Source organism: Macrobrachium rosenbergii, chromosome 4 (assembly GCF_040412425.1).
Source record: "Macrobrachium rosenbergii isolate ZJJX-2024 chromosome 4, ASM4041242v1, whole genome shotgun sequence".
Classification (NCBI taxonomy): Eukaryota; Metazoa; Arthropoda; class Malacostraca; order Decapoda; family Palaemonidae; genus Macrobrachium; species Macrobrachium rosenbergii.
This window is the reverse complement of record NC_089744.1, coordinates 3382745-3410168: the sequence shown is the minus strand read 5'-3', so window position 1 is coordinate 3410168 and position 27424 is coordinate 3382745. Positions and strand designations below refer to the sequence as shown.

At 36.7% G+C, this 27424-nt stretch overlaps 1 protein-coding gene across 5 annotated transcripts in view; it reads left to right on the top strand.

Moving 5' to 3' along the window:
* The window catches only part of LOC136829808 (uncharacterized), a 31795-nt gene extending 7100 nt beyond the window's left edge, over nt 1-24695 (top strand). For 3 of the 5 annotated variants that reach the window (XM_067088765.1, XM_067088779.1, XM_067088790.1), the window contains exons 2-7: nt 5850-5964; nt 13830-13922; nt 17635-17805; nt 20590-20803; nt 22981-23163; nt 23790-24693. In XM_067088765.1, coding sequence (XP_066944866.1) covers nt 5941-5964; nt 13830-13922; nt 17635-17805; nt 20590-20803; nt 22981-23163; nt 23790-23992 — 888 coding nt within the window. In that variant the 5' untranslated portion in view covers nt 5850-5940 and the 3' untranslated portion in view covers nt 23993-24693. Of the gene's footprint in view, nt 1-4384; nt 4447-5849; nt 5965-13829; nt 13923-17634; nt 17806-20589; nt 20804-22980; nt 23164-23789 lie in introns of all 5 variants that reach the window. The other 2 variants (XM_067088772.1, XM_067088756.1) reach the window with 2 other exon arrangements.
* The last annotated feature ends 2729 nt before the right edge of the window (nt 24696-27424 follow it).

The following is a 27424-nucleotide window of genomic DNA, read 5'->3' as shown; positions in this document are numbered from 1 at the left end:
AATAATAATAATAATAATAATAATTTTTATTATTATTATTCTCATTTCCATCTTGACCTTCTGCGATACGAAGAGCTATCGCTTTTCCTAAGATAAGAGGGGCTCAGTTCGTTAGAACGATACTCTTTTCCTGGGGCACTCTAAGTAAAAACAGCACTACAACATTTAGTATCCTCGATTTAGAGATGTTAGACTCGGCCGTGTTGAACGAACAAAAGAAACGTTAGAAAAACCCCTCGGCACAAGAGGGCACCCTTCCAGTTACAAAAAAAAAAAAGGTGTCCCCAACAACAATTGGGAGACAGAAGCCTAGACCAGTGACATCATTTTGGGCTGTAGGACTATCAAGAAGAGAAAATAGTTATGGACGGAGTGACGAATGCCCATAATCAGATGAGAGTGAGTTAATGCGATTAATACATCTATCTAAATTTATTCTCAGCGTAAATGAATATTATAATTGAGAATGAATGTAAACAGCTGCTTGATGGATAATGTGAGAGACGTCACCGCACCGGAATGATAGCGTACAAATGTTCACGCCATCAACAATTTTTCAACTTCAACCTTCAACTATAATTTCTGTCAAGCGGAACTCAGATTCAGCTGCCAATGCTTCAAATAAGAGAGAGAGAGAGAGAGAGAGAGAGAGAGAGAGAGAGAGAGAGAGAGAGAGAGAGAGAGATTAAAATATCACTGAAATATCCACTGACATTCGTGAAAGGAAAAGTAAACGAATAGTATACGTTGCCTGTCAACAGAACAAATCTAAAGTTAACGGCGGCACCAAAATTCCCTTTTGAAATTTATCAAGTCCCGTAAAACATACTTAATAGATTTTGCACTCGAGACTGGATCAACAAACTTTACTTCTTACGGAAAATACAAGGGAAAAAAGCAGTGTTAAGAGTACATCACTCTCATCTGTATGCATTATTCAACCTAGAGTACTATAGAGATCATGTTGAATTACCCATAAACGTTCATATATATATATATATATATATATATATATATATATATATATATATATATATATATATATATATATATATATATATATATATATATATATATTCGTGTGTGTGTTTGCACACTAAGGCAATACTGTCCTTTCACTTCTTCTTCTTCTTCTTCTTTAACGTGCTTTTTTTCCCATTTTTGTATGGGGTATACTCATTCAATATGCCTTTAGACTACTTGTCATTAAATCCTAACATGGCAATCTTACCGTGAAAAGCTCGTGGTCAGTGCAATGGTCTGTGAAAGTCAGTCCTGCGCAAGTAAGGGGAAAAATAAAAAAATATATATATTTCGTGTTTGCGTTAGTGAGAGGTTCGAGTGCTCTTGATTCCGTGTGAAGGCCAAGTGTTGCGAGTAAATCTTTAGGAGCCGGTACACTCATGCTTCAGGCAGTGATCGATGGTCGTTATTTAGTGCCACGAATGTACTTCACTGTACACCATTTACCTTCGGAGTTGCCATTTTTTTTATTTTTTTAATTTTTTTATTATTATTGGAGGAGACGCTGTGACACGAAAATACCTCTAGGACGCTAGACATGACTAGGAAAGAAACACACTAGCTGTGAAAACGACAATACTTTGTGGACTTTTACACATATTTATATATATAAATATATATATATATATATATATATATATATATATATATATATATATATACATATGTGTGTAATATATATATATATATATATATATATATATATATATATATATATATATATATATATATATATATACACAACACACACATACACAAACAAACACACACACACACACACACACACACATATATATATATATATATATATATATATATATATATATATATATATATATATATATATATATATATATATATATATATATATGTGTATTTATGTGTGTGTGTACTATACTTATTCCTTTTTTCGTGTGATAGTAAGACATTATACAGACGGCATTCTCTCTCTCTCTCTCTCTCTCTCTCTCTCTCTCTCTCTCTCTCTCTCTCTCTCTCTCTCTATTTTCTAATAAACACAAACACCTGCAGAAAACTGTCGTAACTAGAAATGCTGGCAAAAATTAATTTTCAAGTGATCAGTAACATTTTCTGTCTAATAAGCACGGTATTACCTTTGGTTTTTTAAGCTTAGAAATCAACGACGTCGACCGTAGACCGCCCAGCATATATATGAGAATAACACTCGTACTTAAGCCTAAGGGTACGTCCGAACAGCAGTAAAGTCTGTCATAAAGACACGTTGGCAATTCATGGAATACGCATGAACACGTTGAATACCCGCATTTGTCGAAGCTTCCTTCTCCACTTACGGTTGCTGACTTGTTGTTAACCTGTATGCGATAAGTTGTCGCCAGGAGTTTTGCGATAAGTTGTCGACAGGTTTTTCTGACAAGTTTTTCGGTAGCGTGGACGCTCTCTAACGCTTTGTCTAGCTTCTCACAATCAGGTGGTAATATCTCATTGCCAATCGAGTAATAACACGTAATTACCAAAGAAATAATACATCTTGGTAATGTGGAAGTTACAAAATTTGATGCCACACGATAAAATCTCAACATTTCATTAGCCAAATGTATTTAAGATATCACTGATAATTACCTAATGATACCTCATGAAATATTATTATCATCGAGGAAGGAGCGAACCACACTATCAAGGACGACATTAAAGCTCTTCACCTTCAAATTATCATCACACTGTAACTTTGGACTTTGTTTTTCATTACCTAATTATGTACAGTATGTATGTAAGTGTGTGTGTGTGTGTATATATATATATATATAAATATATATATATATATATATATATATATATATATATATATATATATAGTGTGTGTATATATATATATATATATATATATATATATATATATATATATATATATATATATATATATATAGCCTTTTTATTTTTTTTTTTTCATGAAGCATATCAAGTACCTGGTTATTACACAGCTAATCACAGATTTCGAAAATTTGCTACACTTCAGCCAGATACCTGAACTCTCATAGCATTAAGAATTACGACTGAGTACGCTAAAGGTAACAGTGATCCCTTAAAAAGCTCATTAATCACATGGCAAATCAAACTAAGCTATCAAGAAATATACTAGAGTGAAAGGGCACCACTCCATCAAACAACTTTAGCTGTTTCCCTGGTCTTAATTCCCTTTCAGCAAAACTAAAGGAAAGAAATATGTTTATCACTTTGCCTTATGTACACAATTAATCCTATTCACTGGTGGTCAATAAACGAAACACTGTTTTTAAAAAATTTAAATATAAACATTTATTTTTAAATTCAAAATTTATAATTAGAATTCACAATCTGAAAACAATTTACTATTGCTTGAAAACAACACAAAAATTTTATTAACTCTTGAGTTAGATTATTAAACAAAATTAAATCACAAAACTTTAATTTATTAAGAAATTAAGTTAATCAAGAGAAATTTAAACTCTAAAGAATTACACAAGATTTGAAAAGAAAATCTTAATAAATGAAAATGAAACACTCAAGTGACGTCAGTAAAGCATTTCGGGAACGAGATACGAGAGAAAGTTCTAGAAGGAAGCCAATCGTTTCGAATTGCAATCTTACAAAAACGACGTAACTGATCAAGACGCGTCCTCTTACTCGCAAAAGGGCGTACGTGATCAGAGCCATGTATGCAACATTTCGAAACCATTCGTCTTCTTCTCATGTGGGACAAAGCTTTTACAGGAATCTTAACACGATCAAAACTGGCTAATTATGACTGGCATGTTTTAAAAACAAAACGAAAAACCAGAGTTGGTTTCCAGAACGGATCAGCAATTATTATTCCCGGCCAGTCAGCGCTTTATCTTAACCGGTGACAGATAGCACATCTGGTCTAAAACTCGAATCTCTCTCTCTCCCGCTACTGCGCTTTTATCAGGGAAGATATTATTAATTCTAAATTACGCTGTTAATTTATCTAAATCATTAACTCTTTTGAGATCTGACACTACCCTAGATACGATATATCAACAATTATTATTATTACACATAATACATGATAAATAGAAGAGTAAATAGATCAAAACTATGGGATGATATACATATTACAAGGCAACATCATGAATATATATATATATATATATATATATATATATATATATATATATATATATATATATATATATATATTATATTATATACACATATACACACACTATATATACATATATATACATATATATACATATATATATATATATATATATATATATATATATATATATATATATATATATATATATATACATACAGTAAGTTCAAAGTAGCACATATTTAAAGGGAACAGGAAGTAATTGATTTTCTGAATTCTCAGGGCACAGGTGTGACCGCGTCGCTTCAGACCCTATGTACACTGCGAAGGTGTAACCTGCGGAGGTGTGTATCCTGATGGAAGTTTTCTCCCGGCTTAATTATCTTCCCAACTGAAGGGACCCTTTCAAATAACTTCATGCTGTTTCCTACCGAATAATTACGGCTAAGGCTGGGAAATTCAGGATATACACTTTAATTCTACCGAACTTTACGATTCAAAATTTTTTGAAACAGTTCGCCAACCTTATTGACGGTTTCTGCTTCAAATGCAAGTGTCATACACACACACACACACACACACACACACACACACACACACATATATATATATATATATATATATATATATATATATATATATATATATATATATATATATATATATATATATATGTATATATTGTTATGTGCTTCTGTTGCATTTATTGAATTAAAGCTTCTGTTACGTTTCTTGAATTAAATCTAAGAAATCTGAATTAAATAACATCGTAACTTTAGCTGCTTAATTTGATAAATGTTGGGAAACTTGTTTTGAAACTAAAATGTAATTACAATAAGCACATCCTCTTTGGGTCTCGGTAGGAAATGTAAGCGAGAGGCCCGCAACTTCATATTTTGTAAAAAGTTTCGGATAGTGTGAAGGGTGGTGAATTTTCGCCTTCCGGTGCTTGCTTGATTGTGGAAGCGCTGGTGTTAGCAGTGAAAAAATCAATAAGACGACGAATACCTCGTGTTACCTTTTGCCTTTAGTTAAATTCCGCCCAGCCATACAGAAACAAAGGACTGAATCGAAAACAATCATCTCTACAGCCCAGACCTGACCTTATCTCAAGACCTTTCTCTTCACTGCAAGGTGCTCTTGCTCTCTCTTCTCTGTTGCAGAGTAATCACAACCACCACAGCACAGATCATATGCTAAATATGCTCCCAGTAATTCGAATCCTCCTTTTAGATTGCTCGGTTCAGTGAGTTTTCCTCATTTTTTCCTTTCCTTTTTCTGCAAAGCTTTGGCATACTTTCTTTTTTCCGTCTTCCCGGATCCTATGTTCTTCCATTTCTTCTGGATAACTGTAGGCGCCCCTTTTTCCCCTCCCCACTCCCCACCCCTACTTATTCACTCCCACCTACCTCGGTTTTAAAGTCCTATGACCTTGTGCTCAAGGACCTGATACATAATAAGACGGCTGAAGTAGCTGTCTTCTACAACAGTGATATCAAACGTAAAGCGGTTCTTGGAAGGTTGTCGCTGCACATAAATAAAAATTCTCAATATTGCCAGTATGAGTACAGTTATTTTGCCTGACATCCTTCATGGAGTTACTTGAGCATTGGCGTATTTAGGAAACATGGATTTATTAGCGAATTTTTCATTACGGTCTAAGTACAGAACATGATAGACGGATAAAATTCATTCCAGCATCTACCGGACCTAAAATATTATTTTTTTCATTTATTGTTCTCAACAGAATTCATCCAGCGGCCCAACATCAACCACGTATACGTCATCCATAAAGAAGTGTGTTGACTGATCATTTCTTGACTGAGCTTTCACCCAAGATGAACAGACCAATTAATAACTTCGTAAGTTACATTTTTCAACCTTCTGTAAATCTATCAAATCTATATTTTCAGTTTTTGATATTCAGAAAGCCCTTTATTTATTCATTTCCTTAGGTTACTTGTAATTTTTCGCTCATAAGCACTAGAACAGCTAGTTTTCATAAACAACTGCTGATGTCTTTTCCTGTTACCTAAAGCCAATCGGATAACAAATAACATAAAGAAATCAATGTTGATGACTGAGGAGAAATACCTTCACTGATTAGTAATAGATGAAAGGTTTAAAGAAACAGCACGATGGCAGCTAAAGTAAGAACCTCGAGAGACACATTTACTATTCATAGACTCGCACACTCAAAAATGTACTACAACATACTTAAAAACGCTTCGGACAGCTTATAATAGTGACATCTGGCGCTGTTTGGCAACTTCATTGTCAGCGCATGAAACAACTCTGACTCCGCTGGTGCGTCCGAGAAATTACCCGCGGTTTCCCTTAATCCGAGTTTTTTTCTGATATTGCTGTCATACTTTACCTGATTAAAGGATGTTGCTATAATACTTCAAATATCATCGCTGTGTTTGTTTTAATATTTTCATCTCTAAAGGCCATCATTATCTTTGTTTTATCTTCTTCATATATGTGAACTTTGTAGACACAGGCCTACGACTATTATAAGTTGAACTATTAGCCCTAGTAACATCAATAATTACGATTTTTGTAACGATTTGCGGGCATATTATTATGAATCAAAATTTTCAAGAATGGTATTTGAATGACTAACCCTTTTTATATTGTAAACTAGTGAAACTAATATGAATATATACAATTAATATATATATATATATATATATATATATATATATATATATATATATATATATATATATATATATATATATATATATATATATATATATATATATATATATATATATATATATATATATATATATATATATATATATACTCAACATCAGAGCTGCAGCTCTCGAAATCATAACTCGTAGGCGTCCAGGGAAAGGCACTCAATACAGCTGATAGTTTATTCCTAATGCCGACGTTTCACAACTACATTGTTGCATTTTCAAGGCTGAAAAACAGCGAGCTGACTCAATAATTATCATAAAAACATTTATTACAACAACTGATTAAAAACACTACAGTATTGTCTCATTTAAAATGCTAATTCTTTTAAAAATATCTGAGGCACCATGACACTAAAAGAAAGACCTACCCAGACGGGAGCTAAAACAAGACTATTGAAAGGAGAGAAAAATACAAATTAAAACACAAATAGATAAAAGGGAGAAAACAAGGTAACAATAAGGCAAATAGGACCATCAAGCAATAAACAGCTGAGTGGATGATGTTTGGGTGTTCAATGAGGAATCATTCTAAATTATGCAAAACAGTCATTGACAACAAAGACTTTCGAATAATAGGACAAACACAGAAAGACAGTGACTTAACAACCTTAGAATCTATAATGATAAAATTAACAGTTCCATCATTGAACACCCAAACATCATCCACTCAGCTGTTTATTGCTTGATGGTCCTATTTGCCTTATTGTTACCTTGTTTTCTCCCTTTTATCTATTTGTGTTTTAATTTGTATTTTTCTCTCTTTCAATAGTCTTGTTTTAGCTCCCGTCTGGGTAGGTCTTTCTTTAGTGTCATGGTGCCTCAGATATTTTTAAAAGAATTAGCATTTTAAATGAGACAATACTGTGTGTTTTTTAATCAGTTGTTGTAATAAATGTTTTTATGATAATTATTGAGTCAGCTCGCTGTTTTTCAGCCTTGAAAATGCAACAATGTAGTTGTGAAACGTCGGCATTAGGAATAAACTATCAGCTGTATTGAGTGCCTTTCCCCTGGACGCCTTTATATATATATATATATATATATATATATATATATATATATATATATATATATATATATATATATATATATATATATACATAATATATATATATATATATATATATATATATATATATATATATATATATATATATATATATATATATACACACTATATATGCCATTATCATCTATAATTTCTGGTTTCTTTCATTGCTACTTAGGCTTATTATTTTGATGCCTTACATGAAATTAACTGAATATATGACGCCTATTTTTGTATTTCTTATTATCCAATCTTCTAGAGAATTAAAATTAGCAAGAAGTTCAACTTTAACTTAAATGTTAAACGCCAGCAGTGAAGATGGCTACTATGCTCGTCAGTGGAGAATGTCTCCTCCTCATCGCAAAAGATGACTTTCTTCCAAAAATCTTCGACCACCGGATAATGTTGTAAAGCAAACCCTAGCCTCTCTTCTTTGTGTTTCTCTGATATGAAGGGTTTCTTGGCAGGAATATGATGACTTATATCTTGACTCATGTAGCCTGTTGCGGATGGTTTGGGCATCAACTTGAAGGGAGAGCATAATGTTATCTCTTTGCAGCAACACCGGTTGTCAGGGGAGCTAGGCGGAGAGCTCCTTCAATGATCACCAGTTACCAGCCAATCAGAGGCCGCCAAACAAACATCTCGTAGGCAGAGGACTCATCCAAGAATCTACCTTAAGTGAACCAACTATAGTTATTACCCATAATACTATCTGATTTCCTAGCCTTCCATCACTTGTTAGATCAACCGCCACGGTAGTTGGTGGTCAGTGAAGCTCAGCAACTCGGAGTACACAAAAAAAACCCGACTTTGGCCCTCTATAACTCTGGAAATATTGAACTGGCCTGGATGAAACTCTGGCTTTAGAGGTTTCCCACTAAGGTCTCTAACCGTGCCAAATTTCATTGAAATCTGTTGAGCCGTTCCGGAGATCCAGGTATCAATTTTTGGCGTTCAGGGGATGTGGTAGGGGGGTGGGTGGGTGAGAGTCCTAACATACCCATGTAGCAATAACGGTAAAAGATACAGTCATGAAACTTAGTTTTTCTGAAATTTCGTATTCTGGAGGGGTGCCTTTCGGTTTGTTTTTTTGAAATAATGAATTTTAAAGTTACAGTGGGCCATTCAAATTAGCCCGCAAATTTCAAATTTCCTGATGTTCGGGTACTGACTGCTCTCAACATCAGAAGAGAAGCCGTTTTCTTAATGTGTGAACAGCAAGTGGTGTTAGGAGAAGTTGGCTGACTTACTCTCAATTATCTCTATATCTATATAATACTAAAACTCTCAAACGTTTGTTTGTTTGTTTGCACACTGGAACACACGATCAAGTGTTAATTTAGCTGTGCCCTCCCCTGCCCCTTCCCTCTTCCCTCCCCTCCTTTCCTCTTCCATCCCCTCCACCTTCCCATTCCCTCCCCTCCCCGATCATAAGATCAAGTGTTAATTTAGCTGTGTCCCCTCCCCCCCCCCCTTCCCCTCCCCAAGTACAAGATCAAATGTTAATTTAGCTGTGTCCTCCCCTCCCTTCCCTCCCCTCCCCTTTCCTCCTCTTCCATCCCCTCCTCCTTACTCCTCCCACTCCCCTCACCTTCCATCTCCCCTCCCCTCCCCTTCCTCTTCCATCCCCTTCCCCTCTCCATTCCCCTCGCCTCCCCCTTTGTCCTCCCCTCCCACTCACCTTCCCTCTTACCTCGCCCTCTCCTCCCCTTCTCCCTTAACTCTTTCATCCCCCTTCCCATCCCCTCCCCTCACCCTCCTACTTGCCCTTCCATCTTCCCTCCCCCTCCCCTCTCCCCCCCATCAATCCTTCCCCTCCTGTTTCACTCTTACCTTCCCCTCCCCTCACCCTCGTACTCCCCTTCCCTTTCCCCTCCCTCTTCCCTCCCCTCCCCCTTACCCCTTCCCCTGCAAACAGGGCTGGTACTGCCGTAGACTTCTGCTGACTATTATTAGTAGGGTTAATTTAGCTGTGGGTATGGGTATGGGTATGGTCCAGATATGGGTATGGGTATTGTAAGGATATGGGTATGTGTACGAGAATGGTATGGTATCAATATGGGTATGTGTACGGGGATGGTATGGTATGAATATGGGTATGAGTATGGTAAGGATATGGGTATGGGTATGGCATTGGTATGAGTATGGGTATAGGTATAAGTAGGGTATGGTACAGATATGGGTATTGGTATGGGTATGGAATGGACTTGGGAATGGGCATAGGTATGGGTATGGAATGGATTTGGGTATGGGTATAGGTATGGGTATGGTACGGATATGGGTTTGGGTTTGGGTATGGGTATGGCACGGGTATGAGTATGCATATAGGTACGGGTATAAGTATGGGTATGGAATGGATATACTGTGGGTATGGGTATGGGTATAGGTATGAGTGCGATACAGATATGGTTGTTGGTATGGTATGAATATGGGTATGGGTATATTACAGATATGGGTATGGGTAGAGGTAGAGGTATTGGTATGGTATGGATATGGGTATTGGTATGATACAGATGTGGGTATGGGTATGGTATGGATATGGGTATTGGTATGATACAGATGTGGGTATGGGTATGGTATGGATACGGGTATGGACCTTTTGTTAAAAATGTAGTGGGTCACGGATGGTCTCGTATAATGCTAAAACTCTGAAATGTTTGTTCATTCGTTTGTTTGCACACTGGAAGGTAAAAGGGAACTTTTGCTGACTATTAATATTAGGGTTAATTTACCTGTGGATATGGGTATGGTACAGATATGGATATGGGTATGGTACAGATACTGGTATGGGCATGCATATTTTTATGGGTATGGTACAGGTATGGGTATGGTATGGTATGGATATGGGTATGGTACAGATATGGTTATGGGCATAGGTATGGGTATGGTACAGATATGGGTATGGTATGGATATGGGTATTGGTATGAGTATGGGTATAGGTATGGTATGGATGTGGTTATGGGTATGGGCCTTTGTTAAATATGCAGTAACTAAAAAAGTGACCCGACGGGTCATGGGTGGTCTAGTCCTAATTAAAAATTATCACATACGTTGAATTTGCGTAAGCTGTTTTGGTTTTTGCAATCGTTGACCTACCTTAGTTTTCACACACACACACACACACACACACACACACACACACACACATATATATATATATATATATATATATATATATATATATATATATATATATATATATATATATATATATAAATATATAAAACTTATAATTATGCAAAAACAAGTTCAACTGACCATAAGCACGAAGGAGCCGCATAGGTCTAACAAAACTATATCTAAAACCTAAACACCATTCATTTGTTACCACACTTTTTCGATCTAGGGCGTTGCCATTGCAAAAAGAAGGACGGAAATCACAGGCAAAAAAGTGATGAAATCACAAAAGGGGTTAGTGAAGCCCAGCCACAAGAGACAGATATGGGGGTCAGGGGACACATAGGGCTTTACTCCGCAACCTGATAAATTATGATGAAAGCATAACCATACCTAAAAAGATAGACACTGGTACTTCTTCAAGCAATACAATTTGAAGACATATAGCAAATGTATCCGCTCAGAAGCATGCGATCATATAAACGAAACTCTCCTTTGTGGGTAACAATTTTTTCTCCTTTGTTGTCTAGAATAATACGGGCGAACTCATTCCGACTGTTGCTGTTGCGGAGACTAGAGTAATGTTCAACAAAAACCTGGGCCGGGTCAGTGTTGGGTGGTATTGGAATCAGGCGTTCTTGCTTAATTTCCACACCATCAGCCGTGGTTCGTCCAAGCCGAAGCCTATTCACTATGCGTAACATAATGGCACTCGCTTTCTATACTGATTGAAAAAAAAGACTCCTACTTCTACTTTCCACTTTCATAATTTATCAGGATGCAGAGCAAAGCCCAACGTCCTACCCCTTCCTTTGTATCCCCTGACCTCCCTATCTGTCTTTTGTGCCTGGGCCTTACTACCCCTTTTGTGATTTCATCTTTTTTTTGCCTGTGATCACATGTCAATTGGCAATTCAAAAGGACCCTTAAGGATTTTTAAAATGTATTTCCCAGGAAGAGAACATTTTCTTTTACAAATGCATGGCCTCATTCCGTCATTCTACAGATGACAAAGAAAGACGACCAATGTAAGCATTTATCAACTTTGCACCAGGCTCCTGGACTTTACCCAAGTCCCTGGACTTTGCGCCAGATTCCTGGACTTTGCACAAGACTCCTGGACTTTGCACCAGACTCCTGGACTTTGCATCAGATTCCTGGACTTTGTCCAAGTCCCTGGACTTTGCACCAGACTCCTGGACTTTGTCCAAGTCCCTGGACTTTACACCAGACTCCTGGACTTTGCACCAGACTCCTGGACTTTGTCCAAGTCCCTGGACTTTGCACCAGACTCCTGGACTTTGTCCAAGTCCTTGGACTTTGCACCAGACTCCTGGACTTTGTCCAAGTCCCTGGACTTTGCACCAGATTCCTGGACATTGCATCAGACTCCTGGACGTTGCACCAGACTCCTGGACTTTGCACCAGACTCCCGGACTTTGCACCAGATTTCCTGGACTTTGCACCAGATTCCTGGACATTGCACCAGACTCCTGGACTTTGCATCAGATTCCTGGACTTTGTCCAAGTCCCTGGACTTTGTCCAAGTCCCTGGTCTTTGTCCAAGTCCCTGGACTTTGTCCAAGTCCCCGGACTTTGCACCAGACTCCTGGACTTTTTCCAAGTCCCTGGACTTTGCACCAGACTCTTGAACTTTGTCCAAGTCCCTGGACTTTGCACCAGACTCCTGAACTTTGTCTAAGTCCCTGGACTTTGTATCAGACTCCTGGACTTTGTCCAAGTCTCTGGACTTTGCACCAGACTCCTGGACTTTGCCTAAGTCCCTGGACTTTGCACCAGACTCCTGGACTTTGCCTAAGTCCCTGGACTTTGCACCAGACTCCTGGACTTTGCACTAGACGCCCGTTCTTTTCATCACCTCGTACTCTCGCGACCATCTGGGTAATTTCAGTCAGTTCGATTTCCAAGTCTCATTCAGCCTGACCATTGTTCTGCTTGTCTTTCTCAGTCTTTCAACAAATTTCAACTCCAGAGAAGATAAATTGGAGGTCCCTTTTCCTAAATGTTTGAAAGACTCAACGTCGCGGTAACGACTGAGACTGGAGAGGACGCAGATGATGATGCTATAATCTTCAGAATTTAAAGTTTGGTATTTCTGGAAAGATGGGTCTGAAGAAGAATGTGAAAATCAGAAACAATGAGGACATTATGCGCAAAGGGTTGAAATAACACCCACCTCTCCAGAAATATCAAGCCTTGTCTCCTATCTCCACCACTTTTTTTTTTTTATTATAAATTCACGAGAAAGGTGAATAGCGGAGGTAGCATAACGTTACCATGCCGCACCCCATTATTTACAGAACATTCCCTTGGCTCAAGTCCACAGCATTAATTCTTTTATCTCCTTCGCTCAAGGAAAATTTCAATAAGTTACATATTTAACGGGAATGCCATAATGACGTAAAGCCTTGTTTAATATTAGTCAACTGCCCTCTCGTCATGAAAGGAAGCCATCAGAAACGGCTTTTTAAATTCCACACACTACTAAACAATGCGAACTGAAGTAAATAATGGATGGCCACGAAATCTTGTCCCTTTGCCCGGGGCACAAACATCCACATCCCTCGTCGACTGTTCTGAAAACGGGCACAGTATTCCGGTACCTGCCTTGATGGAAGGTCGAACTTCTTGAAACCGATTACGCTCATTTTTGGGCTCTTACACTTGTGATATGTTTGGCCGTGAGTGACGAGTCTACCAGAATTTCAAGTCTACCAGAGTTTCCTTCCATGTAGAAATACAAGCAACGCAGAAAACTTTTAAGCCCGTATTTCCTTCACACTTTGAAGGCAAGCGTTCATCACTGGCATTTTTCTTCTTTTTCAGAATCGTTTGGTAATGAGTGTTTTAGCTGCTGCATCAGTAATTCTCTGCGTAGCTTCAATAAAGACAATATATAACCCACCTCGAAATCCGCTGGTGAGTATTACAAATATTAAGGTATTCTTGTGAGTCAGGAATTAAAAAACAAACTGGAAATCACACGCTCAATCGTGGGAATTCGACGATGATTCAATAAAACTATGAAGTAAACGAATGAAAACACGAGTGACAACGAAAGTTTTATGAGCAAATGAGTTCAAAATACTAATCATTTCCACAATATTACATTTCAAAATGTATATTATTGATCTATGAATAGAATACTGAAAGCCAATTGCTCTCATGCTACATCTGCGATATTCGAAGCAACCAGTTCGTATTCCTATAAAATGAGCAAATTAGAACATATATATATGATTTAATGCACGCAAGTCTCAGGAATAGAGTTTGTGATCAGAGAAAACATCAGATATCACAAAACAAAATTGTCAACTTGGCTGCATGATCAGACTAACCTCATGCGGTATGTAATACTTTGACTGAAGGCAAAATACACAAAAACTACCCAAAGCAACCTAGAAATCTAATATGCAGTCTCCTACAACAATTAAAAATGCCCAAAAATTTTATGATAAAATTTGGACCATGTGGCAACTCAGCGACAGCGCCCAAAATAAAACCCCCGTCCGTCCAGTGTTAAAAATTTAGCGTTAGAAAACTTCACTGAACCTAAACTTTCCAAAGCATCACCCTTGTACCATCCACCATACTACAAAAGACCATGATAGTCATCATTGATATATATATATATATATATATATATATATATATATATATATATATATATATATATATATATATATATATATATATATATATATATACTGTAGTTATAAAAATCCTAATTTTATTCGCTTACGTATTTTTTTTTTTTCAGAAACATAAAAGATTGCTACTAATACTGAATTTAATAAATGTTTTATCAAAACAATCTTTTGCGAAGTAAATTATTTCGAAAAGCAAAACTTTCACTTATCAATTTCGGACATTTAAAAAGATCTTAAAATTAGATTGGTTTGAAAGAAAACAACTTCAAAATGAAATCATCCCATTTGAAAATGGCTGAATTTGTAGGTGGCTCAAAAGGCAAGCCCATGCTTATTTTAATGGTTTTCAATTTGTAAAACACAAATAAAATGCACAGCAAAAATTATAAAGGAAGTCCAAAGACTTTGGTAGTCTGTGTAAAAATCGTTATTATTATTATTATTATTATTATTATTATTATTATTATTAACAATGAGGTGACTGTAGAGTCACGTGTACACAGTCATAATGAAGACCCCACACTTGTTGGAACTGGAACTGGAATACCGAATTTAAGCCAAAGGCCAGGCGCTGGCACCTATGAGGGCATTCAGCGCTGTAAGGGAAAAATGACAGCAAGACGTTCTGAAAGGTGTAACAGGAAGAAAACCTCAGAGCAGTTGCCCTATGAAACAATTGTTAGGAAAGGGTGAAAGTCAGATGGAAGCGAATATGAAAGGAGGTACTGTCAAAGGAATGAAAGGGGTTGCAGCTAGGGGCCGAAAGGACGCTGCAAAGAACCTTCAGTCATGCCTACAGTGCACCACATGAGATGCACTGACGGCCCTACCCCCATACGGGGACCACACTTGTTGAACTTCCAGGTTTTTAATTAAGAAGAAGCTACAGTTGCTGGTAGCTGTCTCACTTTCCCAATGAGTGTACTGTGTAGCACCAGCTTTTCACCATAAGAGAACCGTACTCCTATTCGGACTGAGAACCGCCCCCAGAGCCAGCGGCTCTGGGAGATCGTCACGACGTCGCATGCGACAAAAAGAAAATATTTACTCAGTTGTTCTTATCCACAGCGAGGATTTCTTTCTTGCAGTAAAACAAACGGGACCAATAACGGCGAGCAATTAAAAAAAAAAAAAAAGTTAAGCTAATAAGAAAGACTGAAGAGATTTATTAGGTCATTTAATGATTCATATAGTCGGATAGATTAACTAAAGTCGCGCGTAATATCAGGTTTTAAATTTAACTCTGATCTCGTATATTTATTAATTTGGCTTCATAATAAACTTGCAACTATATTTTCAAGTTGATTTTTTTGTAACACAGGACATATAAAACGGATTATTACTAGCCTTTTTTGTTTCTAAAGTACGATATTGATAATCTGGAGTTTTGCATCAAGAAGTAATTGGCTCTTGAAGTTGTTTTCAAGATTTCTGAATTCGTGGCATTCAGAAGCTTCTGAATTTCGTTTTCGATGGCATGTATGCGATGGAAATCTGATAATTCGATTCGAACAGATCATCGAACTTCACACTGGAACTGAAAATGATAATAGTAATCCTGACGTGTGATACATCTCGCCTTGATGAAGGCAAGACCTGTGCTCATTATTATTATTATTATTTTATTATTATCATTATTATTATTATTATTATTCAGAAGATGAACCCTATCCATGTGGAACAAGCCCACAAGGGCCACTGAAACTCAAGCTTCCAATTTGAAAGAAGTGATAGAAGGTAGTAGGAAATAGAGAAAGAGATCAGTTATTAGAAATGTCAGTAAATTACTAAGATACGAAGAGAACTGCTGTATGGTAGTAATGCGTTGCATCCTCGCTGGAACTTTTGGGGTCCTAACTGCATCCTCAGGGAGACTGTTCCACGTCCAACGGCATCAGGAATAAAGGACCTCTGGAGCTTAGGAATTCGAAAGCGAGGCACATTTGCTGCATAATTTGTGCTGCTGTTCAGCTAATCTGGTTACTCTCGGCGGGAAGAGAGGAGATGAGATCCATCGTGAATGTGAAAGATCTCTGTTAAAACACAACTAATGAAAAATGAACAAACAAGAGAACATCGGTCGACGGTCCAAGTCATAACTGCTATTATTAGGAAACAGAAACCCACCACCACGAACCAATCTATTTAAAAGAGACACATCTCTGGCAGAGGCAGACACCCAATCCGGATAACAGTGTTCTATTCAAGGAAGGACAAATGACCTCAAACAGGTTGCAATGATTTTAATCATTGTTATAAAGAAAACGCGTAACTGAAAATGAATTTCAAGATATCTGAGAACTTAACATACTACAGACCCTCGCTTACTACACTCATATGCACGATGAAAAAAAATAATGTATCAGTTTCAAAATTTAAGAAATAAATATATACAGTCTGGCTGAGAGAGAGAGAGAGAGAGAGAGAGAGAGAGAGAGAGAGAGAGAGAGAGAGAGAGAGAGAGAGAGAGAGAGAGAGAGAGGGTCCCTAAAGGACCATCCTCCCAAAAATGACAAAACTCTCAATCACTTAAAAATGTTTTTATAACAAATTCAGAAAGATCAAACTACATTCAAAACAATTCCTTTTTATTTTTATTTGTTACCAGCCATGAGTAAGTCACTTTAGGCCGTAACATCCAAAACAATGTAAGACGTTATGTTTATGGTATTTACCGTTATGTTCATGGTATTTACCATTATTATTTCATGTTTTACGTACATCCCCAAGGGGCTGGTATACTAAACACGGCGCCCATTCTGCACGTAAACGTGCTTACGGCCGAAACGACCCGAATGCGTTGAATGTTCATAAAAATCTGCAAACATCATTTTTGAGACACCTTGTGAACAAATTTACAGACAAACTTGGGTGAAAGCATAGATAACGATAGCACACAGCATCTTGCCTAGAGCTCTTGAATTCATCGGCGTCTATCCATTCCCATGTTTTCAAATTTGTCTATTTCCAATCTTCCAAAGGACGTACTTGAACTTCAGGAGAAGAACGACGAGTTAAAGGAGAAGGAAGGACTCATACAAACTCTAACGAACAAACTGGCCTGTCTCACCAAGGGCGTGCTTCCTTCGGGCGGCTTTTGTCTCGAAGACACGAAGACTTTTCAAGGGGGGAATAACATATGGGATGGACGGGTAAGTGTGACGGTTCCATAGGGTTTAATTTTTTTTTTTTTTTTTTTAAAGAGTGGCTGCTTATCTGGTTTAGGCGAGAGTAGCCTTTCCGAATACCAAGACACTCTCGAATGTCACCTAGGGGCTGCATTCTAGCCTAAGAGTACTGTACTGGAGTAACCGCTTGAAGCTGCAGGAGTTGTACAGTTCATAAATAGGGTCATCTTTCTAAAAATCAACTTGATATTATAACGAAATAGGAAGTTGTGATCTATATTCTCAATGATTCAAGAATGTATTTTTCCCAACCCTCACAATGATATCGATTAACAGGAAGAGGAACGAAAGGAAGGTAGAAAAAATCAAGTAAAGCATTCTGATTTAAAATTATAGGTGTCCAGAGTGTTGAACACTGGAGGCAGCCAATGTTCCATCGTCGTTTTTCTTTCCCCAGACTCCAAAGGCACAGGATGTGCAGAGATGGAACAAGAATTCGATTTGGTTACACGATTATTCTGGCCCCATTCATTTTTTCACAAAGCTTCTTCCATCACTGTCATCTTGTCTTGACTTACACCTTTTTCCTTTTCGTTATATATAAAAGCTGATTGAGAGAGAGAGAGAGAGAGAGAGAGAGAGAGAGAGAGAGAGAGAGAGAGAGAGAGAGAGAGAGAGAGAGAGACTGACTAACTTGACAGATTTAATAGCATTCAACTCAAAACAAGAAACATCTCTAATAAAGAGACAGTAAAGTCACAGAGATTGATTTACCGACTGACTACGACAAACAAACATCCTCAGTGCAGAGAGAGAGAGAGAGTTGGGGGTGCTAGGTGTAGCAATAAACACGTGTGACAGAAAAAGTTCAAAATCCTAAGCCACCTCAAAAAATAACAGTCAAACAAATCCGAGCATGTAACCTGTAGCCGTCTATTTTCTACATACTCAGGCTCCGGGAATGCAGCACAGACACTAGGTCCCTGGAATTCAGAATCCGGGAAGGCAGAAACGATAACTGACCCCTGGAATAACAGTATGGAATCAGGCACGGAAGAGGGTGTGTGAGTCAGGTCTTAGTCAAGAAATAGTTCTGCAATAAGTTTGAGCGTAAAGGGATAAAACTGTTTTTGGGACACATGGACCTAACAAATGACGACAGATTCGACAGAGAGGTGATGTGGGGAACGATCGGGTCTATGGTACTGAACTTAAGTTACTGAGAGTAACAAAGTTCAGACGATGAAAGCAATGCATGCGTTAGAATCTGTAGGTGGGAACTGCTGGTCTGGTGTGAAAATGGGATAGAGACAAGGTCCTACTACTTCTCCGTGGCTGCTTGAATTTTTATGGAGTGATATATGAAGTCAAAGGAAGGATGGTGGATGTAGGGGCCAAATCTGAGGGATAAGAAAAGGGATTATGAAAGGAGTATAAGATGGCTGTGCTTACAGACAATACAGTACTGACTGGGGACACTGAAAAGAAACTGAAGAAACTGTTGGTACACAGAAACCAATAAGATGGAGCGATGAACATTAGTATGGACAGAGGTTGGTTGGAAATGGAAGATTTATATAGATTTTAGAGTAAACGTATAAAATGGTGGCCTCAAAGAAGTGATTCAAAGAAGGGAGCAGGACAAGTGCAAAAAAATAGAGAAAAAGGTCGGACTCTTCATGGAACTCAAGGTTGGAATGCATGAGAGAATTGTTGAACTAACTATGAAAGTGAATTGTGGATGCTAAACACAAATGATGGTAAGAAATGTTGAAGCTGTGAGATGAACTAGCGTGCTATGTGACGCACCAACAAGGTAAAGCACGGAGAGATACGTAAGTGGTAAAAAGGTTAGTGTACCTGAAAGGATGATTTAAGTGTTTTCAGATGGTTCATTCACATAGAAAAATAAAGGGTGACAGAGAAGAGGAAGACCTAATAAGTACCTTAATGCCCAAGGAGCCAGAGAGTAGGTGGGAGACAGAGTTGAATGGCACAATGTGTACGTGAGTTTGGTGTGTAACTGTTGAGCCTCATATGCAGGTGTATGAATCTGCTAATGATGTGCAAGTTTTCTGCACACAAGGTTCATCCGAGGTTTATCACATGAAATAAAAATTTGGCATCAGACAAGGTTTTGTCATCTCTCGGCAGCTTAACCCCTGTTGGGGTGGTGGGACGATTTGTTGTTAACTCTCTCTCTCATATATATATATATATATATATATATATATATATATATATATATATATATATATATATATATATATATATATATAATATATATATATATATATATATATATATATATATAATATATATATATATATATATATATATATATATATATATATATATATATATATATATATATATATATATATATATATATATATGTATGTATGTATGTATGTAAGTATGAGATGGAGAGAGACATGATAGACTGGTTTCAAGAATCAAACCCAAAACAAGAACCCAAACTCTATTCATGCAGAATGTTTGAGTGATTTTCTCCTTGGACGGGTAATAAGCCAGATATTTTGTAAATTTCCGAACCCTTAGAAATAAGAGACAAATCAAAAGCTTTAAGAATGCTGGCCTAGCTTGAGAGTCTTCCAAGGACAGGTATGAAGTTTGATGCTAAGGAAGGAATCGTGTTGTAATTCACTCTGAAGAAGGCTAACAGCACAAAGGAAATTTGAAACTTCTCGTTTAGCCAGTAACTATACCATTTGCTGTAGTGTTACACTTCACAACCACGCCTAATGTTTCAAACTTCCTGACTTTATTCTTCGCTACTTTTCATAGCTGTGCGCAGGCCTTGAAGTGATCTTTGGCCACTCTACGGTTGGAGATTTTGGCGCTGGATTGGGCCACTATGGGAGCTGCTTCTTAAGAACTGGCGACAGCATAGTAAAGTCGTCAAACCAAGAACAAGCAGCAGAGCTTACGAAGAAATACCAAACGGAAATGAGGGCGGCTAACTTGCTGGAAAAACCTCAAGTGATCAAATCATGGGAAGGTAATAATTACAAGAGAGAAAGATAGATTGCTATTCGCCTTGATGAATGTCATCTGCTTTTGTGTCTCTATTTAAAAAGAAATTGCTTCAGCCACGACACTGAGCCAGTTTGCCAGCTGAACTATAAACTGGGATGTAACGTACTGCGAAAGGAAAGAATGACAATATTCAGTAGTGGTCAAGGACAGAGCAGACCCTTTTATTATTTGCTCCCATCGCCTCATTTCTGCCTTTTCTACAGAGAGATTTGGTCTGACACACCCACCTACATCACTTACACATTTTAACTTTCTTCACTGTGAAAACTCACAAAACCTTTACATGTTAACTTTACACGCTCCTTCCATGACTTCAGTTCAGTTCGTTGTCACCTACCCTCGTGGTGCATCATCTAAATCATACTGGTTCTTATCAACCACATGGCATGTGGTCCACAGTATAACTGTTCTCATTGACCATACAGTGCACATCCCAATCATTCCTGTTCTTATATACAGTATGGTGCACAGTGCGATCGTACCTATTCTCATCAGCTCTAGGGTGCATTGTCCAGATCATACTTGTTCTCATTCATCGTACAGTGCATGGTCCAGATCATACCTGTTCTTATCAATAGTATGGTACATGGTCCAGACCATACTTGTTCCTTTTAACTGTATGTCTCACAATCCAGATCATGCCTTTTCTTGTATACTGTATAGCACATGATCCGTATCAAACCTGTTCTTATTAATGTATGGCACAGTTCAGGTCATACTTTTCTTATTAAGTGTATGGTGCACAGTCCAGATCGTCTTTTCTGATATACTCTATGGTACATGGTCCATATCAAACTTGTTCTTATTACCTGTACGGCACACAGTCCACATCATACTTTATCAACTGCATGCTGCATACTCCAGATCAGTGGTTCTCAACCTGGGGGGCACGCCCCCTAGGGGGGGCGTCAGCAATTTCCAGGGGAGGCGCGAGGCCTACGGAAAATTTAAAAGTTCTAGAATTATATTCGTTATTCTCTTAACAAGAGTGAGGAACTAATATTCAGAAGTTTATAAAAAGAATGAAAAAGTATCGCCTTCTAACGCTAGTTAGACTCGCTAGGCTTCCCATTATTTTGTAATTATTTACCACCCTCCCTGTCCCTCGAAACTCCTTCTCTTTCTCTTTTTTTTTTATTTTCCTCCTAATCTGGGAGGGAATTTTACTCATAGATGCACGGGGGGGGGGCGTGGAGGGAGGGACCAGCTCTTAGAGGGGGCGTGGTAATAAAAAGGTTGAGAACCACTGCTCCAGATAATACTTGTTCTTTTCACAGCATATTGTGCACAGTCCAGATCATTTGGTCTAATCAACCATATAGTTCTCTCTCCAGATCATACCTGTTCATACACCGTATGCGAACAGTCCACATCATACATGGTACACAGTCAAGACCATGCCTGTTGTTAACCATATATATATATAGATCATATTGGTCTTATTTCTTTCCACCTGACAGTCATGCTTTTGTCCAAATTTTTCAGATCCAAACTTGTAATCAGTTCTATATCGTAACTTTTTTCTTACTTAAAATGCTGAATCAGAGAAGATATTTTGTTCCTCTTGCCTTTCCTTGCATCCTCGAAGACACGTTCCTTCCAGTCACATTTGAAAGCATATATTTTCAATATATTTTCTTAAAGTCAGTGCTTTTGTCCGGAGTTGAAGCTACCATATTGTGTCTCCTACATTTCTTGGAGAACAGGTCTTTGAACACTTGCTACATTTCAAATTTATTTTTGATATGGATTCCAAACTACAAAACAAATTCATAAGAATACTTCCGACAATGCAATTCATGCCCCGTCCTCTTATAAGTGCAGCTTTGGAAAAGCATTTGTCTTGAATGCAAAGACTTAGACTATTGTGTCCCCTTTGCTTTGTAGTCAAAATCTTACTTTTTATCTGATTATTTTATCTCTTACGGCAAATGGCACTATACTATATTTGTCCACCAATCTGTAAAATTTCTCATAGTTTGCATTCATGACCAATCTGTTTCAGGGAAGTTTAGCCACCTGCTGGTGTCTGTAATGACCACATTTTTACCAATTCATCTCATCGTTCATCCAAAGCTCACTATCAGTCACATCTTATTTTGTATAAAGAAAAATCCACTTTCATATTTTTTCCATTAGGTTTCGATTCTGCGTTCAACGTTGAGCAATTGAGTTCTGGAAAAATTCACACAGCGGATCTTTCAGTCCCTCTGAAGTTGGATCACAGCTATGACTGGGTTTTAAGTCTGGAAGTGGGTGAGCACATACCACAGGAGAAAGAACAAGCGTTCATAGACAATCTTGTAAAATATGCCTGCAAAGGTGAGGCACCTATATGTTTTGCTACTCAAGTGTTATCTTTAAGCAAGTCACATTCGAGTTTTTGACTTGCTAGCATTCCAGAAATCGAGAAACTAGAGAATCTCCCAAGAAACTATCTTTGACTGCCCATCAACCAAAACCACTGCACTTCTTCAGTTGCTACTGTAACATTTGTTTTTCGTTTTTGCTAGACTACTTTTGTAAGGATACTTTATGGAGCTTTGCCAATACGAAAAACTTCGAGTAATGATTCTACTGTACTGCTCCTGTCAATAAGAATGATTAATGCATTTATTTATTAGGACTTATCTCACTTACTGCTGTGTAGCCTAACTGCTTTGAAAATATTTGTATCTATGCTGCTATTGAAATTTATTTTCCATTCTGCTGAAACCGATTTCAGCAAAAGAGATTAATAAAAACTCCACTTGATATCAAAGAACAGTATTGCCTTTGCGGCACAATGCTAAAAGAACACATTGAGGCACCGATTACTAGCACCACTAAATGCCTGTTAAGTTGTAATATTGTGCCTATTAAGTTCTCAGAAAACAACCCTTGCATCGGAGAAGCAAATCTTCCAAAGGACACCAGCTTCAAATTATCTTGCATATTTATCTTGACAGGTATCGTCCTCTCTTGGGCGGTAGTAGGCCAGGGAGGCTACAACCACGTGAACACGAGGAACAACGACTACGTCCAGCAGCAGATGGAAAAGCGGGGGTTAAAGTTGGACCAGGAGGATACGCAAAAGCTGAGGACAGTTGTCGCCGTTTCGTGGTTTAAGAACACACTCATGGTGTACAGGTTCTCAAAGCCGAAATGCTGATCCCGAAGCACAATTTAGTGGCCAACTCCATGTGTGTGTGTGTGAAGCAGAAGCGCTCTCAGTAGCAGAGGGACTGCTAGAACTTACCATTACTGACGTTTATGTGCCATCGATTTTTACGATTTTCACAGGCTTCAATGACTGCGTTCAAACAATTCACTGATAAAATCTTGCTTGTTTAGGACACACTGAATCAATAGAAACGTGTGTTTTTCGCAAAGTGTGACACTTAGAAGAGTGACGGTTTGCTGTTTGTATGGGGTCTGAGTGTGTGTGTGTGTGTGTGTGCGTGCGTGTGTGCCGTGAACTGAGTGTGTGTTCGTTGTAAGTGTCTGCAAATACAAATTTTTTCTATTTACTAAAATAGGGAACATTCTTTAGAACAAATCACCAAAATTCCTTGAACCAAAGAAAATAAGGAATCCAAGTTACCTGAGGTTAGATTAAAACGTTGGTCAATCAACTCGTGCAGAAACAACAACCGCCCCCCCCCCACACACACAACACATGCATACATATCTCTATGTATACAAAAAGTACAACCATTCTTGTCAGCAATAACGAAGGTAGCATGCACGAGACTTAAGTAAAAATGCCTTCTCACATGACTTCAGTGAATTCAGATATACAATTTACAAGCACACTCACGCATAAATATTTAACACACACACACACACACACACATATATATATATATATATATATATATATATATATATATATATATATATATATATATATATATATATACACACACACATACACACACACACAATATATATAGTGCATTTTCCGTCTTAAGAGGGCTAAGTGCCACCATTATGCAATGACGTATTTCACTGCTTCACCCCTTCCCTGTTGTTAAATAACCCCAGGCAACAGTACATGCATGGTCTGTAACCCCATAACATTAATATCTTATTGTGCATCTTACTGTCTGTGCCCAAAGGACGACATCTCCCGGTGTATCACTATACGCACCATAGACAGAGCTAATTTCAGTTATCAAACATTTCGTCACTATTGCTAGTCATAGTTACGTTCAGGATCTCTTATCATTGCTGTTTGGTTATTTAGTTGAGCTTTCCACGCATTACACCGCTTTCACCTGTTGATTAGTAACCTACACGGTGTCGATTTTGTTTGTCTGACATTTTGTCATTCTTAATTACTCTTATTTAGGATCACCAGTCTTTTGTTGTTAGTGTTTTGCATCATTTTTCAACTGGTGTGACTTACTAATATTCCACATTGAGATTTATCACTGCCTATTTTTTTTTAGTTCTGGGGAAACTCAAAGCTCGAACACATCTTGCTTTGTTTTCTATATCATTCTTATCATTATTACTTTTATGTAACTCTCTCTCTCTCTCTCTCTTTACATTATTTTTATTTGTATTAGTCATTTTGAGACCAAACTTTACATTATTTTTATTCGTATTAGTCATTTAGAGACTAAACTTTACATTATTTTTATTCGTATTAGTCATTTAGAGACTAAACTTCACAGTATTTTTATTCGTATTAGTCATTTAGAGACTAAACTTTACATTATTTTTATTCGTATTAGTCATTTAGAGACTAAACTTTACATTATTTTTATTCGTATTAGTCATTTAGAGACTAAACTTCACAGTATTTTTATTCGTATTAGTCATTTAGAGACTAAACTTCACAGTATTTTTATTCGTATTAGTCATTTAGAGACTAAACTTCACAGTATTTTTTTATTCGTTCATTTAGAGACTAAACTTCACAGTATTTTTATTCGTATTAGTCATTTAGAGACTAAACTTCACAGTATTTTTATTCGTATTAGTCATTTAGAGACTAAACTTCACAGTATTTTTATTCGTATTAGTCATTTAGAGACTAAACTTCACAGTATTTTTATTCGTATTAGTCATTTAGAGGCTAAACTTTACATTATTTTTATTCGTATTAGTCATTTAGAGACTAAACTTTACATTATTTTTATTCGTATTAGTCATTTAGAGACTAAACTACAGTATTTTTATTCGTATTAGTCATTTAGATAAACTTCACAGTATTTTTATTCGTATTAGTCATTTAGAGACTAAACTTTACATTATTTTTATTCGTATTAGTCATTTAGAACTAAACTTTACATTATTTTTTTATTCGTATTAGTCATTTAGAGACTAAACTTCACAGTATTTTTATTCGTATTAGTCATTTTAGAGACTAAACTTCACAGTATTTTTATTCGTATTAGTCATTTAGAGACTAAACTTTACATTATTTTTATTCGTATTAGTCATTTAGAGACTAAACTTCCATTATTTTTATTCGTATTAGTCATTTAGAGACTAAACTTCACAGTATTTTTATTCGTATTAGTCATTTAGAGACTAAACTTCACAGTATTTTTATTCGTATTAGTCATTTAGAGACTAAACTTCACAGTATTTTTATTCGTATTAGTCATTTGAGACTAAACTTCACAGTATTTTTATTCGTATTAGTCATTTAGAGACTAAACTTCACAGTATTTTTATTCGTATTAGTCATTTAGAGACTAAACTTCACAGTATTTTTATTCGTATTAGTCATTTAGAGACTAAACTTATATTTTTATTCGTATTAGTCATTTAGAGACTAAACTTCATATTTTTATTCGTATTAGTCATTTAGAGACTAAACTTCACAGTATTTTTATTCGTATTAGTCATTTAGAGACTAAACTTTACATTATTTTTATTCGTATTAGTCATTTAGAGACTAAACTTTACATTATTTTTATTCGTATTAGTCATTTAGAGACTAAACTTCACAGTATTTTTATTCGTATTAGTCATTTAGAGGCTAAACTTTGCACTATTTTTATTCCTATTAGTCATTTTGAGACCAAACCTTACATTATTTTTATTCGTATTAGTCATTTAGAGACCAAACCTTACATTATTTTTATTCGTATTAGTCATTTTGAGACCAAACCTTACATTATTTTTATTCGTATTAGTCATTTAGAGACCAAACCTTACATTATTTTTATTCGTATTAGTCATTTTGAGACCAAACCTTACATTATTTTTTTATTCGTATTAGTCATTTAGAGACCAAACCTTAATTATTTTTATTCGTATTAGTCATTTTGAGACCAAACCTTACATTATTTTTATTCGTATTAGTCATTTAGAGACTAAACTTTACACTATTTTTATTCCTATTAGTCATTCAGAGGCAAAAATTTCCATTATTTTCACGCTCTCTCTATCTTCGGCATCATCTATGAACAAAGTTTTGGACAGATAAAAGCACTGACAGACAGGCACCCACCACTCATAGTTTACAACCTCTTGGCAAGCTAAGATATCGAGCAAAATTTACTTATGAACACTTCAAGTTTCTTCCATTACAACTACTGGTGACGATTTCAATACTGTAAAATACTGAAACACAACTAAAAAA